Genomic DNA, 16,364 nt, shown 5'->3' on the forward strand with positions numbered 1-16,364 from the left:
GCTTTACATTTGATGTTATTTTAGGAAACCAAATTTGTAAAAATAAAAAATTATTTTGGAGTTATTTATAAAAAAAAATTGGGGGGAAAAAAAAAAAAGAAAGCATATTATACAAATGGGAGGATTTTTTTTTTTAAAAAAAACGAAAAAAAAAAAAAAAACAAATCATTTGACCTTTTGCATGAGGACCCATGAAGGCAGATTCTGCGATTTACTTTCATAAATGGGAGTGGGCAAAAGATTTTTGAGCCGCGGGCCACGTCTATGAGGTTTACCGTGGTGGTGGTGCGACGTCGCTGCTCTTGATGTTAATGATGTTGATGTTGATGTTGATGTTGATGTTGATGTTGATGTTGATGTTGATGTTGATGTTGATGTTGATGTTGATGTTGATGTTGATGTTGATGTTGATGTTGATGTTGATGTTGATGTTGATGTTGATGTTGATGTTGATGTTGATGTTGATGTTGATGATAATGATGATAATGATGATAATGATGTTGATGATGTTGATGATGTTGATGTTGTTGGTGTTGTTGATGTTGTTGATGTTGTTGATAATGATGTTGAAGAAGGTACTGATGATGGCTCCTCCGGTAAAGCCCTTTGATTTGCAGCCAAGTACGGATTGTAGTACTCTTCGCTCATGCGCTGAACGTCCAACCAGTACTCGCGGAAATGTACCCGCCGCTGCACATCATTAAGTGCAGTGTACTGAGCGGTTGTGTCGTTCAGTTGTTTCAGCTGCTGTTGTCGCCGCCGCTGGACAACAGGAGCAGCCATTTCAGCTGCAGCACGGCGTCGCGCTGCCCGTCGTGCCCGCTCATCGCCTGTTGCCAACGTGCCAGCCATGTGAATTTCATCATTGTTGTAGTGACTGTCGTCATCATCCTCCTCGTAGTTGTCTCCATAGTCAAGCTTTCGGCACTTGCTGCACTCAAAGTCCCATGTCTCCAATCCACACTGGGGGACAACGAGCTGGCCCAAAAATTCAGTGCGCTCTGTTACTCGTGCAAGTGCTCGAGTGGCGTTTATTACCAGTTTTTTGGTATGTTCTGCTGCAGTTGCGGCAGTTGCTGCTGCTTCTTTAGCTGCGGATTCGGCAGCGGCTGCTGCTGCAATAATCTTTGCTGCTTCTTTTCCACGTTTCCCTTCAGCATTGATAGGAACCATACGTGACACACTAATTGGTTTATTAGAGTCTTTGTCAAACGTGATAATCTTAAGCATATCGTCATCGTCCTCTTCATTATTTTCATCAGCATCGTCAGCGTATACAGGAACAGGGATAGGCATTTCTTGTAGATGATGAATACCCTTCTTCCCATGCTTGTGAAGACGGTGATGTTGTTGCTGAAGTTGATGGTGAAATGTATGTCTAGGATGAAGAAGTAGGTGGTGGCGTCGGCGATAGCGCAAATGCTTGCGGGACCCAAAAATCTTCTCTTCACTAGATTCATCCGAATCCGAATCGTCATCATTTGCAATTCGTCGTCGGCCATACGGTGGTTTCATAAGAACTTTACTGTAATCATCTTCAGAAACGTCATAATATTCATGTTCATCGTCGTCATCACCATCTTCTTTATTTTCATTGTTTTCATAATCAAAAAAGCCTTGTCTTGTTGCAAGGGTCTTGAACTCTTTTGGTGGCCTGCCACGCTTCTTTAATCCTGCATGATTGTGTTCCCTAATGTCTTTGCGCTTGCGTCTTCGAGAATGTTGAAGGTGACGTTCTTCACTTTCAAACTCTTCAAAAGCCTCATAGCCATCTGAATATTCCTCCTCATTTTCTTCATTTTCTTCATTCTCTTCGTCACCACTTCGTTTATTCTTCTTGTCGTCTTCAGGAGGAACAAAATGGCAGCGCACGCCAATCAACTTCATATTAGAAAAGTCCCAAGGGTGCTTAAGAACCATTTTTTCTGGTTCACGCTCAAACGAAGGCCATGAACTATTGTAAAGCATTGCGTGACGGTTACAGCGAGGGCAAAAGCGATCAGGGAAAATGCGTGGTGGTTTTGAATCGTCTGGGCCAAAGAAAGGGCATTGGCAATTGTCGCAGTCCAAAGTCAAATCTGGATCAGCATCAATTGCTTCACGGTAATAAAGACCCTGAAGCTCAACATACATTTCGAGATGGGATAATTTCTCGAGAATGTAATCCAAAAGAGTGAGTTCTGGATCTTGAACTTTTCGTCTTTCCCATTCCATGTGAGTGTTTGTGAAATCTTTATCATCGTCTGGAAATTGGAAAGTGAAAAAGTCAATAACTTTCTTTTGACTTTCTATACGAGCTTGAATACGAGTGCATCGGTGATTCTGTTGTTGCTGTTGTTGTTGTTGTTGCTGTTGTTGCTGTTGCTGCTGCTGTTGAGTCTGAGTTGTATTATGAGTCAACTGAGTCTGAGTCTGAGTTTGTGTTTGTGTTTGTGTTTGATGTTGAGGAGGAGGGGAAGTTTCAATGCAGCTTGAATTGATACTAGTATTTGGAGAATTTGAATCACTAACAGGGGTGTCTGGAAGAGAGATTGACAAATTCCTATTATTATTGTTATTATTGTTATTATTATTATTGAGTGCGTCATGCTTAACCTTAATAGAGTTTTTCGAGCAAGTGGGCGATAACGAAACTGAGACATTCGATATCGGAGAATGAGGGCTAGGGGACGGCGATGGAGTCTCAAGCCCAATTACAGTTTTAGTGAATAGTTTGGGAGAGCTGGTAGCCGAAGGTTTTGCAGGAGACTTTTTAGGAAGGTTGAGTTGGTCAGGAGAAATTTCAACAATGTCGTCATCTTTACCATCATTTTCCTCCTCCCCCTCATAATCATGGTTTTCATTATGGTGACCATGATGCTTCTCCTTTTGATGAAACTCACATTCGGAATCTTCCTCTTCTTCTCCGCCATTTTCATCTTCAGAAGATGAAGTATCAACTTCATTGGTAATATAGGGTTCACCGTAGCCATTGACACCACGAATTTCGCAAGCCAAGCAAAGGCATTCACGGTTGAAACGACCAAAATAACGGTTGCCGTAGTTAACTGTGATCTCTTGACCAGGTCCAACGTGTTTAATAGCGACAATAGTGATTCTGCGACCACGGTACTTAAAACTAGCATTGGGTTCGCAGCTGTGGTTGACAAAACGAGCTGGTCCGAGAAGAAAGCTTCCTGTACCATTTTCATGATTTATCATGGAAAAGTCAGGTCCCTCAAAATTATCAAGATCGTCCTGGTCAATATGAGCAGACCAGGCTTCAAGGCCTTTAATAACTTGGCCCTTACTGAATTCATGACGGGCAATAACACAAGCTTCCTTTGTTGAAGAGCGTGAAACGTATCTGTCAGTGACATCGATGGAAAATCCAGTTGAGGGAGAGTAAAGATTCATGTAAAGCATTGAGTACTTCATAAAATGAAGCTGGCTTTGAAGAGAAAAGGGTTGAAGAAAGCGTTTTACAGAAGGAAGTTCAACAAAATCAATGACAGCTTTTTTCAAGTCTATAATTTTGGGTTCTTCACCTTTGGAAGTGAGGCGTTTGGATAGGATTTCATAAATGGCATCTTGAGAGATATTGCGCATAGGTCGCTCACGGTAAAGCTTTCTTGTTGTGATTGGGAAAAAGACCTATTAGGGTAAAGGAGGTTAGACCAAATGTATTGGAAGAAATACAGTAGTAAATTAAAAAAAAAAAAAAAAAACAAATAACTAAACATATATGCACAATGAGGATCGTACATGATTGTCTAAATAGGGGTATAAAAAGAAAGATGAAAAAATTTAAACAAAGAAGGCTGGAAAAAAAGAGAAAAAAAAAAATATATATATATATATATACTCACATTATCAATAAGGCCTTCCGTAAGAACGTCGTCAAAAAAAGATAGATCTTTGTAGTCTATATCTTTGGGAATGAAGATACTGTGGTTTGAAATAAATATAGAGTTGCGGTCCTCATTCTTGCGTTTCCGGCTATTTTTCTTTCCGTCCGGGTCAAAAAGATCCAAGGCTGGTGTTGATTCCTTTGAGGAGAGCGGTGGAGAGCCGGATTTTGCGAGTCGTCTTCTAGGATTAGCCATGAGAAAGACTTAAAAAAATGGATGGAGTGAGTAAAAGTTGTTGTAGTGTGAAGGATTTTTATATGAATTTTTTTTTTAATAAGGTGAAATGAGTATAGTATAAGCGTTTATAATAACAAAGACCTTTTTCGTTGTGTATATCTGGAAATCAGGCTAGTCAGAGTGAAAGATAACCAACATCAGAAGAAACGTGATATTTAAAGGGGGGGGTTCAAAGTATAATATGAGACTGAAGAATGTTTTTTATTTGTTTGAAATCTATTAAAAATGGAAGGACTTTGTAAGACACTGGAGATGTTGTTATTATTATTATTGTTGTTGTTATATGAAGGTGGTAGTGGTTAGTGGTGAAGTTATTTGTGTAAAGGGGGTAATGATTATTGATGGAGCCACGAGTATATTGAGAGAAAAACACAGTGGAAATCAACAATGATACTGAGAAATACTGGATAGTGGAAAGATCAGAATGGCAGATATTCAAAACAAAAGAAACCAAACCAAGAGATTTATAAACCAATATATAAGAGATTTCTGAAAAGAAAACAAATATATAAGGAAGAAGAAGAAACTTCTTTTTATTTTGTATAAAAAAAGTTGATGATGAACGAAAAAGAAGGAGAAAAAGAAGAAAGAGAAAAATCCACACAAAAATTAAAAATTAAAAAAAAAAAAATACTAAAAATCCCGGTGTTTACTACTGCCGAATAATTACAGTTTTTGTTACAACCTTTTTTAAAAAAATTAAGTTAGCTGGGCTTTTTTTTTTTTTTTTTTTTCTCTTTGGGTGCATCTGCAGGCCTTTGGACATAAATAATTGATTGAGTACACGATAATATTTGTATATATAGTTATTAATAATATTCTTTAAAAAAAAAAAAATAATAATAATAATTAAAATAAAATAAAATAAAAATATAGTAATATATTAATCATTTAAAGATATCTCGGGTTCTGCCATATGACATGTCAGGTTGCGCAACCCGTCGGCATCTTGCTAAGTCTTATTTTAATTCCAAATGACATTCTTTGTAAACTTGCTAGATTGCTGGCAACCTTTGGCGTTCCAAGGAAGAAACAAAGCAGACTAAGCTTATTGTCAAAAGCCCCCCATCGTACTTGTTTGCTTGCGAGCATGTCTGCTTAAGTGATCACTTAAATAAATAAATAAATAAAAATACAAGCTAATATCTTTGAAATTTACAACAAAGCGGTATCTTTTAATGGGTGGGGAGATCTTTAATAAAGTCATAATAATTAAGAGAATATGAAAAAAATAAAAAAATATACATCATCTTTATTTCCAGTTAAATCTTTTTTTTTCTTTTTTGACATATTTGATCTACAATAGAAAAGAAACCGCAAATCCCGATAGCGGCTGCAGGTTGTTAATTTTTTTTTTCTTTTCTTTCCCTATCTCGCAGAATTATTATTATTCAATCTTTCTCTGCGAATAAAAAACATAGATTAGAGTGGTCTAAAAATACCTTGAACATTAGAATAAAATTGGCGCGCCGCCACAATCCGTTTTAGGATATTTAGTGAAAATTGCCTATTTTGTTAATATATAATATATATACAAAGGGTTCTTTGTTGATAGAAAATTATCAATTAAAGAAGTTCGATGAGTGAAAAAAAAAAAAAAAAAAAAAAAAGAGTTTTAAAAATTTGAAGAGTAATAATTTTGAATGAAATAAACCTCAAAATATTAAATTCGTCCTTGACTTCTTTTTGATTTCATTTTTTTTTTCAAGTGTTTATAAACTTTGAAGCTTTATTTTAAAATTCAAAGAGCTTTTGAAAATTTTCACTTCAGAGAAAGAAACTTAAATAATTTTTTTTTATTTTTTGTTTGATAATAATTTTTTTTTTTTAATGGCCCAGCAAACACCAAATTTTGATTTTATTAACAACAACGGCTTTGAAGACCAAAATGATAAAAGCGCACGGCGGGAATTATTTTGAAAAAAAAAATGACATCATTGTCAGCATTGACTAATCATGACTAATTAACTTTTAAAACCAGCACATAGCCCCTCTTTTCCTAAACTCAAAGGGCTGGCTGGGTGGCTAACTGGCAATCAAACCTCCCAAATTCTACTCTCTACCACACAAACCTTCATTTTAGATTAAATCCAGACTATCTCCAAATGTTCCAGGTTTTTACCTACTGATAAAAAATAATATTAGGCATATATAAAAATTTACCCAGTATTTTTTTATGGTCACATTCTGTTAAAGCGTCATTATCATCAAGTATAGATTACTAGAAAAACAAACTACCTAAAAAAAAATACCTCGCATCACTTCGTTCAAATCGTTTAATTATAAGAAAAATACCAGTGAACAAATGGACCAAAGCTAACAAAGTCTTTTTTCTCGCCCCCTTCTATTATTAAAAACTGAAGTCCTTCAATTGCATTATTATATTTCCATCAGCATAAACTTTCATCAAACCATTTATATATACCATGTCTTCTACAGGCTCACGGCGACATGGCCGAGTCTTGGGTCATGCAGTGGCAGTAAACCCAGCAAAACCACCTTCGGTGATGGTGCCTTCAGCAGCTGCATTGTCGCCATTGCCTCCATCGTCTTTAACTCAATCAACACCCACCGCAATCCCCACACTGACAGTTTCGCCGTCATCTCCAGGAAGAATAGATTCTCCACTTTCCTTAACATCCGTGGACTCTTCGTCATCTTCACTTACTTCTGATGAACAAGTAAATTCACCTTCTTTGGTATGTCCCATTTGTAATGAAACAATGGTGACGTTACTACAGTTAAACAGACACATTGATGACACGCATTCCGAAATTGAAAAAAAGGATGAGGATATTCTCAAGTCGTGGTTTAAAAAAAAGGTCGAACAAGCGCGTCAACTCCCCTCGGTATCACTTTTCAATAACAAGTTTGCAAAATTAGATATATTTGACTCGGAAGATAGTGGTACGTCGCCCCCATTATCTTCCTCTGATGCACTTGGAACGTCACCGAAAAAAAGTGTAACTGCGCCCACAGCACCCCCTATCCCTCGATTCACAGTTACTAAGGAGCACTGGCAAAAACCGACTTCTTACGATAAATGTTCAGATATTGTTTGTGATAAGGCATTAAATACTAGAAATGGATCAGTCAATTGTATGTCAACTGATTAGGGCGGGTTTTTTTTTGTTTCTAAGGAAATGCTAACTAATATTTTAGGTAGGAAATGTGGCAAATTATTTTGTACAGAGCATACTCGATACCAAATGAAGTTGGATAAAAATGCGCAACATGACCCTATTAACGGCATATGGTCTCGATGTTGCGAAACGTGCTTTAAGTCAAGGGAGGGTTACTTTGATACAACTGGCTCAGTAGTTGATATTTCAAAAGATTTTTTTGCCGCACGGCAAAAGAAGATGGATATTCAAGAACTAGAAGTGAATAAGCTTGAAAAACGATTGGCCAAGGTATGTAAGCCCCCCGCAAAAAAAAAAAAAAAAAAATCAAAAGAAATCAAAAATGTTTGATTATAGGATCACATCTAACTTAAACCTTTTAGCTCATTTCTGCACTTACGGATCCCAAGTTTTCATCAAACGATAATAGCAGTGTGCTAACATATTCCAAGGCGAACCAACGACGGGATGCAGAGAAAAGTGTCATTAAATGGCAAGCAGATGCTGTGGTACACAATTGTCCCATTTGTGGGCATCATTTTGGATACACATTAAGGAAACATCACTGTCGTTTGTGTGGCCGTGTCATTTGTGCCAACCTTACAACTAACTGTTCACGGGAGGTTCCGATTTCACTTTTAGTTGAGAAGCTTGATAGTGATGGTGGGGATATAATGGAGAGCATATCGTTTTACAGGAATGGGGGTAGTAATGGGGACCAATACAGTTCGCAGCATTATCATCATGGGAAGCACACGTCTGCTCATGCGATTCGGATTCAAATCAGTAGGGCCAATGACATTAGCATACGATTGTGTCAGGAATGCAAAAACACGCTGTTCGCCCGACGAAACTTTGAAGCAGACCTACGGGCAAGTGCTAAGCCTGCAATTGTAGGAGCATACGAGGCTTTGATGAGGATTCGGCGATCAATTGATGTGACACTGCCGCAGTTCCAGAGGCTGCTTGCTGAAGTGAATGATCTCAAAAAGGAGCCGAGTGAGGATACGTTGTTGGAAGCAGGCAAGATTCGGAAACGGTTGATGGATGGATTTGTTCAGCTGGATAATGCCTCTCGACGGGTTCAAAAAGTGGGAACCACAACAGAAACAGAAGTGAGGTTAAAGAAGCAGATTGTGGTTGATATCACGCAGTATTTGCAGGACCACATGATTCCATTAAAAGCACTTCCTCGAGTTTTAAAGAAGAATAATTCTAGTGAAAATCAGGCGGCCGCAGTTGCTGAAACGAGTGCCACTTCTGGAGCAGGAGAAATAGAACAGGGAGAAGAAGAAGAAGAAGAAGAAGAAGAAGATGATGATGATGATGGTGGGGAAAATTTGAGTGAACATGAAGTGAAAGAACTTCAGGAGCAGTTGATTATTTTGGAGGAGCAGCGGTTTTTGGTATCTAAAATGATTAGCGAAGCGAGTGCAAAACGGCGATTTGACGAGATTCAGCCGTTACAGCAGAGCGTTGATGATTTGGAGAGCGAGATGACCAAGGTACGAACACGGTTAGGGAAGCGAAACCAGATTATTTAGCTGAGTGAAAGTTAAGTGTTAGGCTTTATGATGTAAGGTGCAAGGTGCAAGGTACAAGTATTAACTTTTAAGTACCCGGCTGATTGGCTCGTGGAAGAAAGCAGATGAAAAAATCTGACGTTCACGTGAGAGGCTGGTTGGTGCAAGCACATGGGAGTGAAGCAAGGCGGTTGATGCCTTTAATTTAGGACTGGAGTGCTCGCCTGCAATGCAACAACACAAAGACAAAAAGTTGCATTGAGCAGGTGTTGTATGATGAATAGATTATAAACTAATTAGTTAGATATATTTGGTAGGTGAAAACAAGATTTTGGGCATGAAACAATCGAGACTTGTAAGAAATGAAGAGTCAAACGTTTAAAAAAAAGACAAAAAAAGACAAAAAAAGAGTTTTGAATGTTTGAGTCGTTTCCTTCTGGCATCCCCCTCCCCCTTTTATTTTTTTTTTTTAATTTAGATAAATAAATGGTGATATGATAAAATATAAGAAGAACCCCTGCCATTAGGCTGAATTGTTCATGTGAAAAAAGGCTGGGTTTGTATTGATTCAACCATACGAGAATATGACTTTTTTGTTTTTTTTTTTTTTCAGTGGTAACGACACCAATGACTATTATTATTATTTTAAAAAAATATATATTATGGACCCATTGAGTCTACTGAAATAATAATAATAATTATTTTATTATTTAAATTAAGTCGTGGAAATTGCCCTTTACAGAAAGTTTTTTGACGCGGTACGAAAGTCCAAGAACCTCCCCAGATTAACAGTTGACAGGCTGACCGACAATTAACCGCGCGTTGTTTGTTGATTGAAAAAAAAAATAAACAAATAAACAAATAAATAAATTAAAAATGAATGAATCATTATATATAAACGTGTAATTATGTAGATATGTAAATGCATTTTATTTGGTACATTGTTTTTTTTTTTTCACAGTTTATTTTTTTTTTATAAAAAAAATTGATTCTATTCATTTATCAAGTTTTCTTTTTATTCAAAACTGCTTTAAACATTAATTGCTTCTTTTGTTTTTTTTTTGTTTCTTTTTTGTTTCTTTTTTATTATCATCTATTAAAATCGGTTATACTTTTAAGGGACTCTTTTAAACTTTTTTTTTGTCAATTCCAATTTTAAATTTTAAATTTTTTTTTTTTTTTTTTTTTTTTGTCTGTCTGCGTGTATAATTTTTTTTTTCTTTTTTTTTTAACCCTTTTCTTACTCACACACACACAATTTTTTTTTTTTTTCTTCACACACACCTTCATTACAAAAGATATATATATATATATATAAACACATTCACATTCCACATACACTTAAAATCTCATTCAATAATACTCAATTTTTACTACAGACAAATCATAATCCTTCTTTATAATAAAAGTCTCATAATCGGTTTTTTTTTTATTTTTCTATATCATAATGTCGCTACCTTCTGTGGGCCCAGGCGGAATGCCCCGATCAAAATACCAACATGCTTTTGACGATTTTCTTATCCCAGAAGAGGCAGCAGCTCAGCCATCATCAAATTTCAATAATAATCAACATCCACCACCACCACCATTGGCACATATTCCAGCAGCAGTAAATGCTCCAGAGTTCTACTATCAACAACAACAACAACAGCAGCAGCAGCAACAGCAACATCCTCGAACACAGAGTATGATGAGCACTGCATCGAGTATGCGCAGTATGCAACCGCAGGGTCCTCTTCGTCCTTCTTCTACTTTTAATCCCTATGGACCTGACCCTTACCAAATAATGGCTAGCGACTCCGGACCTTACATGTCTCCAGCCATGCCTAGAGCCGCTGTTACATCTGCAAACAGCAGTGTGGGCCGCAGAGCTTCCAACTCATCGAAAGCTTCGTCTCTGTTTAACTGGCGCAGCAAAAAAGTGGTTCACGACGAATTTAATGGTGATGAAGATATGTTTGACGACTTCTCATCAGCCACCGGGTTAGGTGCAGCTGCAGGAGGACGTCCCGGAACTCCAGGATCCGGTGGAATACGGTATCCCTCTGGTGCCTCGACATCGTCACTTGCTCTAAACAATATGTTGATGCAACAACAGCAACAACAACAACAACAACAGTACGCTCCCCAAGGTAATAATTTCGACATGGTAGAGGGTGCCACAAACCTCGGCATGAACCAATTAAAATCGCTACGCGATCGCGACCGATACCCAACAATCACAAGTAATAGTAGCTCCGGGGTATCCAGCATTAACTCGCCTGATGGCACGAGAACTATGTCGATGCGCTCCATGTCCAACTCGACTTTTGATACAACCCCCATCATCCCTATACTTACACCTACTGGTACCTCGAAAAAAAGTAAAGAATATCGTAAAAACCTTACTCTTAACCAGCGCAAATTGATGCATGCTTCTGATGGAGGTGCACCAGGTGGGTTTCTTTACAGTCAACAACTACAGCAACAGCAACAGCAACAGCAACAACAGCAACAAATGGACCCTCAGAATCTCCGCATGATGATGAACGGTGCGTTCCCCGGTTTGGCTGGAAGTGGCCCCTTTCCAACCAAAAATGGCAATTACCCACAACAGCAACAACAACAACAACAGCACCAGCAGCACCAGCAGCACCAGCAGCACCAGCAGCAGATTCCGCCTCAATTCCAATCCAACGGGGCGTTTGCTTCTGGGTACCCCACCGCTCCCGGCCAAAATCGGTTTCCTGGCCACCCCCAGCAACAGGGTCCACAACTACTTCCGGCAAATAACCCGGCTGCCGGAAATCTGGCTAATCCTATGCGTCGTGGTCCTAGCGCGGGTGTCCCGGGCCAGGGTTATTATCAGAATAGTAGCAACGGCGCACTCGCCATGGGGCCTCGCTCCATGTCTATGACTAGCAATGCTTCCTCTCGAGGACCATTTTCACCACCTCCCCCACAAAACCATCAGACAAATAACAACAACTTCCACCAGGCACCGTCGCCCGGGCCTTACCGCGGGTACTCGGGACCTATTGGATCTCCCACTTCTACTACCACAACTTCACCTGAATACCAACGTAACCCACAAACAGCATCTCAAATCCAGTCACAACCGCTACAAGTCCATTCCCCTGCACCTATTCGTGCTGGCGGTCCAACAAGCCCTGTCACAGCCTCGGCAGGCTACCCTCCACAAACTCCCAGGAGTGTTGCATCTGTGGGTTACGCAAGCGACAGTCCGCGCAGCATGGCAGATGCACCACCAAGCAGTTCAACAGAACAACCACAGGCATCTAATGAAGAAGCGATGTCATTACAAAGTACGTCCTCGCAACCAGTATATGCAAGTGCTCAGCAGTCACAACAACCTAAAGGCGCATTGTCTCAGACCGGGCACGCCCAAAACCCATCCATAGTAACGGTCTCATCTTTAGGCTCTGGATATAAATCTGCCATATCACAACAGCAACGGAGCCCAGGTAGAAGACAGTCGCGTGATAATACTAATCTACCAGAAGATGAAAAGTTTTCGTTCCAAGCCTCGGAGCCGATCCAAGAAAAAGCTAAAACTCCAACCCAAGATATTCCACAAACAGATTCCTCAACCTCTAGGGAAATAGATAATCATCAGGTGCATACTCACGTGGCAGTCCATGCACCTGTTCCTCTTGTGGCTCCGGGGCCCGTTGTCTCGGAATCTAAACCTACACCCGTTTCAGACCGGGACTCTTCAGCCACACCTACACCCTTGTCGATGCCCCCGACCCTTGAGATCCCGCCTCCTACGTCTCCATTTGAAATACCAAGTATATCGTCTGCCTCCGCAACACCACCGCTCTCTGAGACAACAAGCTCGCGGTCCATGTCGCGGCCATCTTCTAGTACTCTCTCGTCGCTGGACCCAATGCACGTTTCTCTCAGTAAGCTTACTACCGCTACCACTGATTCGGATCTGTCGTTCAACTCTGCACCCTCGTCAACGTTTATCAGCTCCAACACTACTACACCTACCATGACCAAGTGCTCGATCCAGAAAACAGGTGAAGAGACTGTAGAAGATACCACTGACGATAGTGTGCAGATTGTGTCAACACAACCAAGTGTACTCTCGCCAGAGACTCACCACTTGCCACTTTCCATGTCGTCGCCCAAATCAACCTCTGATCGTGGCGTTAGTGTAGGCGATGACAGCTTGGTTTCTCAAGCGACTGCAGACTCTACCAAGGTCCTTGAGCTGACTCTTGAGAACCAAGTACTTTTGAATGAAGTTCGGTTGATTGCGTTTGAGCTTGCTGATTCGGTCAAGCGCGAGCTTGGAATTGAAAGCTTTGAGGAAGAATCAGATGTTGCAGCTATTACGGCTGCTACCACAGGCGATTCCAGCGTTGAAGATATTTCAGATTCATTAGTGGGTGAGCTTTCCCTGGATAGCACTTCCCGGGCTCGTATGGTTGTCCAGTTGCAACGTAAGCTCGACATGGAAAGACGCAAACGTGTTGCTTTAGAATCTCGTCTTGTAAACTTAGAAAAGAGTGTTACCAATAACAATGGCAAGGGCCAAATCTCCGAGATTTATGACCATTTGACGTTACAGAATAATATCACCAAGAAGGAACATGAGCTGCTTGATATGAAACTTGACTATGAGGATGCTCAAAAGTCAATTGCAGAATTGCGTGCAAAATGCGGTGTTCTTGAGCGTGAACGTGATGCTGCTTGGGCTGCTACTAAAAAGGCACAGGAAGAAAATAAGACAATGCAAAAGGAGCTTGCTTCACTGTTACCATCGATTCTTCCTAGCGCATTGTTGGCCAAAAATAACAATTCTTCGTCACCTGCTACTAGCAGTCCATCGGCAGTACTATCATCCATGTCGCGCGACGAAAAGGTACGTGCGATTGAGTCTCAACGTGATGCTTTGCGTGATGCTTTGCGGTCTCACCGTGAGTTAAAAGACCATGAGATTCGGCAATTACAGGATCGTGTGAAGCAGCTAGAAACCAAGTGGGAGAAGGAACGCATGGCCAATCTACAACTCCAGCAAAAGCTAGTTCTTGGATCCAGTTCGTCGAGTGTCAACAATACTGGTGTAAGGTCGTCTTCATCTTCTGGTGGAAGTTCGAGCAATAGCGCAGCCACTATGACCCATTCCAACTCCAACAGCAGTATTAATGGTGTGATTGCACAATCTCCTGGAGCTGGTTTATTACCAACAAATCTGTCGCTACCATCGCCGTCGTCGGATGGGTATTTTAACCTGACGCCGCCCAAACGGCGAGTGCGTAGTAAGGGTAGTTTCTACAATTTGAGTTTTGGCGGGTCGTCAAACAATTTGCTTGATAGTGTGACTGCTGCAGGATCTGGAATTGGCTCTGGAGGATCGTATAGCTCGACACATACGGGTGGAATTATAAGGAGCTCGTCACCTGCGCCATTAACTCTTACGACCAATATTGCGGCACATGCCCTTGCATCCACAGGAAGTTCCGGGCAAGGAACCGGAGTATAAATAGATAAAAGAAGAAGAAGAAGATGATGATGATGTGTATAGAGAAAAAATTGAATAAGAAAATTGATTAGGCAGCGCTTGAGACGCCCAGCGTGTCATGGTGATGAGAATTTGAACAAGCAATTATTGATGAGGAAATTCACAAGCCAAACAGACAAGATAAGAAACGGAAATTTTTCATGAATTGAAACAAAAAAAAAAAAAAAAAAGTATAAAAAGAGTTGAAATTCCTTGAATTCTCTCTCTTTTTTCTTTTTTTCTTTTTTTATTCCTAAATTTGCTCTATATCTGATAAAAGCCTGAATTTTATATTATTCTTTAGTTGGTGATATAATATACAAATCACCAAGAGCATTTTTTTTTTTTTTTTCTAATTCTTCTATTTACTAACTGGGTGACTTGAAATTTTTCAATACCCTCTATAAAAAAAAAAAAAAAAAAAAAAAAAAAAGCCAGCACACCCACCCACCTTTTTTTTTTTTTTTTTTTTCTCTCTCTCTCTTCCCTCTCCACTTACTTGACTCCCATCATCTAAACCATGATCAATGTTGTGATAGGCAAGTCTGCCACCGACGACAAGGGCAAATCTGTGGCCACGTTGGTTGGCCAGTACTTTTACCTTGCACTTCTGGAACTCTTTTATTTTGTTTTCTCGCTCTACCGTTTTGGCGGGTACATTTACCACCGACTCATGATCCGCTGGCTAACCATCACGTACCATCAGAATCGTACACCGGAACTGATCCAGCGTGATGTTGCCAATTTCACCAAAATCCCTCGTGGCATTGGAGCCGTTCTCACACTCCACGACTCAGGGGACGAGGGTGGAGGCGTCGATGGTTTGCTAGAACAGGCCAGCGATTTGGCTGCCTGGTGTATCGGCACAAGCATTGAATTTTTGGTTCTTTATGAGCGTACCGGGGTGCTTAAAGCATTACCAGAGCCTGATGTGCGTCGCCGCATTTCTCGGAAACTGGAGCAGTATTATGGTGCCGATAATGTACCCACGTTTAAGATTAGTTTCCCCTACACGGCTGCCTCATATTCTGATAACTCAACTCTTGTACATGACGACGCTTCTGGTCCTTCTGTTAGTTCTACCGAACCTTCTGTCAACCTTACGATTCGCATTCTTTCTGTAGAAGATGGCCGGCAGTCTATTGTAGACTTGACGAGATCGTTGGCCACGCTGGCCAAGGAAAAAAAGATTAGTGCGCGTGATATTAATGTCAAGACGATTGATCATGAGATTAAGACACTTGTGTCAGATGAGCCGGACCTTGTGTATGTGTTTGGCCCAGTGTTAGATCTTGACGGGTTCCCTCCATGGCAGATTCGTTTGTCGGAAATATTCTACATGCGCGACAATGATGAGGTTTCATATGCCGTATTTCTCAAGGGCTTGGAGAAGTATTCAGGTGTTAAGATTAATGTGGGAAGATAGAGTAAATGGTGATATTTATTAAGCTCTCCTTTAATTTATTTTTATTTATTTTTTTTTTATTTTTTTTTTTTTTTTTTGGTTTTAATAAAGTAATTTAATATATATATATATATATATATATATAGGGTAAAAAGAATAAAATATATAAGGTTTTAATTGTGAATATTTTTAATTAATAATTTTTATATATTTTTTATTTACGTTAAACTAACTTTTAATTTTTTATTTTAATTTTAATTTTTATTATTTTTTATTTTTTATTTTTTATTTTTATTTTTATTTTTTTTTAAAAGGCATGCTCGGTGGAGTCCTTACCAACAGAGGAAGTTGACGAGGAACCAGAAACAACAGTGGAAATCATATCATCGTAAAAGTTAGCGCCAGACCACTTCTGGTGTGTCAGGAGATCAATGCCAATTTCCTTTTCCTTAGCCTGGACATTCTTGACATAGGCCAACATGCCATCTTTCTTGAAGCCCTCAGAGAGCTGGGCGGTTGCCAGACCATTGGTGTGGATACCAGCAAGAGAAATGAGTTGAAGAGTAAAGCCAGCCTTTGCAAGTTCCCATACAAAGTCCTTAAGATCCTTTTCAGAGAAACCTTGGCCGAGCCAATTGAAACTGGGGGAAAGGTTGTAGACAAGCCATTTGCCAG

The 16,364-nt window shown here is 39.7% G+C and overlaps 5 protein-coding genes across 5 annotated transcripts in view; 3 read left to right on the top strand and 2 right to left on the bottom strand.

Annotated features, from left to right (window-relative positions):
- Positions 1 to 165: 165 nt before the first annotated feature.
- On the bottom strand, positions 166 to 4,085 carry SAPINGB_P001664 (uncharacterized protein; the record flags this gene model as incomplete). Its single annotated transcript, XM_031996385.1, has 2 exons — positions 166 to 3,633; positions 3,849 to 4,085. 2 exons carry the CDS (start codon positions 4,083 to 4,085, stop codon positions 166 to 168), a joined length of 3,705 nt encoding a protein of 1,234 aa, XP_031852276.1.
- Positions 4,086 to 6,553: 2,468 nt separating this feature from the next.
- SAPINGB_P001665 (uncharacterized protein) lies at positions 6,554 to 8,793 on the top strand (the record flags this gene model as incomplete). The annotated part of the gene is made up of 3 exons (XM_031996386.1): positions 6,554 to 7,226; positions 7,290 to 7,540; positions 7,633 to 8,793. 3 exons carry the CDS (start codon positions 6,554 to 6,556, stop codon positions 8,791 to 8,793), a joined length of 2,085 nt encoding a protein of 694 aa, XP_031852277.1.
- A 1,426-nt stretch (positions 8,794 to 10,219) lies between these two features.
- Positions 10,220 to 14,266, top strand: SAPINGB_P001666 (uncharacterized protein; the record flags this gene model as incomplete). Its single annotated transcript, XM_031996387.1, has 1 exon — positions 10,220 to 14,266. The coding sequence occupies one exon, from the start codon at positions 10,220 to 10,222 to the stop codon at positions 14,264 to 14,266; it is 4,047 nt and encodes a 1,348-aa protein (XP_031852278.1).
- Positions 14,267 to 14,804: 538 nt separating this feature from the next.
- On the top strand, positions 14,805 to 15,710 carry SAPINGB_P001667 (uncharacterized protein; the record flags this gene model as incomplete). The annotated part of the gene is made up of 1 exon (XM_031996388.1): positions 14,805 to 15,710. The coding sequence occupies one exon, from the start codon at positions 14,805 to 14,807 to the stop codon at positions 15,708 to 15,710; it is 906 nt and encodes a 301-aa protein (XP_031852279.1).
- Positions 15,711 to 15,996: 286 nt separating this feature from the next.
- SAPINGB_P001668 (uncharacterized protein) overlaps positions 15,997 to 16,364 on the bottom strand; it is a gene marked incomplete at both ends in the record, with an annotated part of 1,719 nt that continues 1,351 nt past the window's right edge. Inside the window, one exon of the mRNA XM_031996389.1 lies at positions 15,997 to 16,364. This exon is cut by the window's right edge and continues 1,351 nt beyond it. Coding sequence (XP_031852280.1) covers positions 15,997 to 16,364 — 368 coding nt within the window.

Source organism: Magnusiomyces paraingens (assembly GCF_902498895.1).
Source record: "Magnusiomyces paraingens strain CBS 517.90 genome assembly, contig: contig1, whole genome shotgun sequence".
NCBI classification, from domain to species: Eukaryota; Fungi; Ascomycota; class Dipodascomycetes; order Dipodascales; family Dipodascaceae; genus Magnusiomyces; species Magnusiomyces paraingens.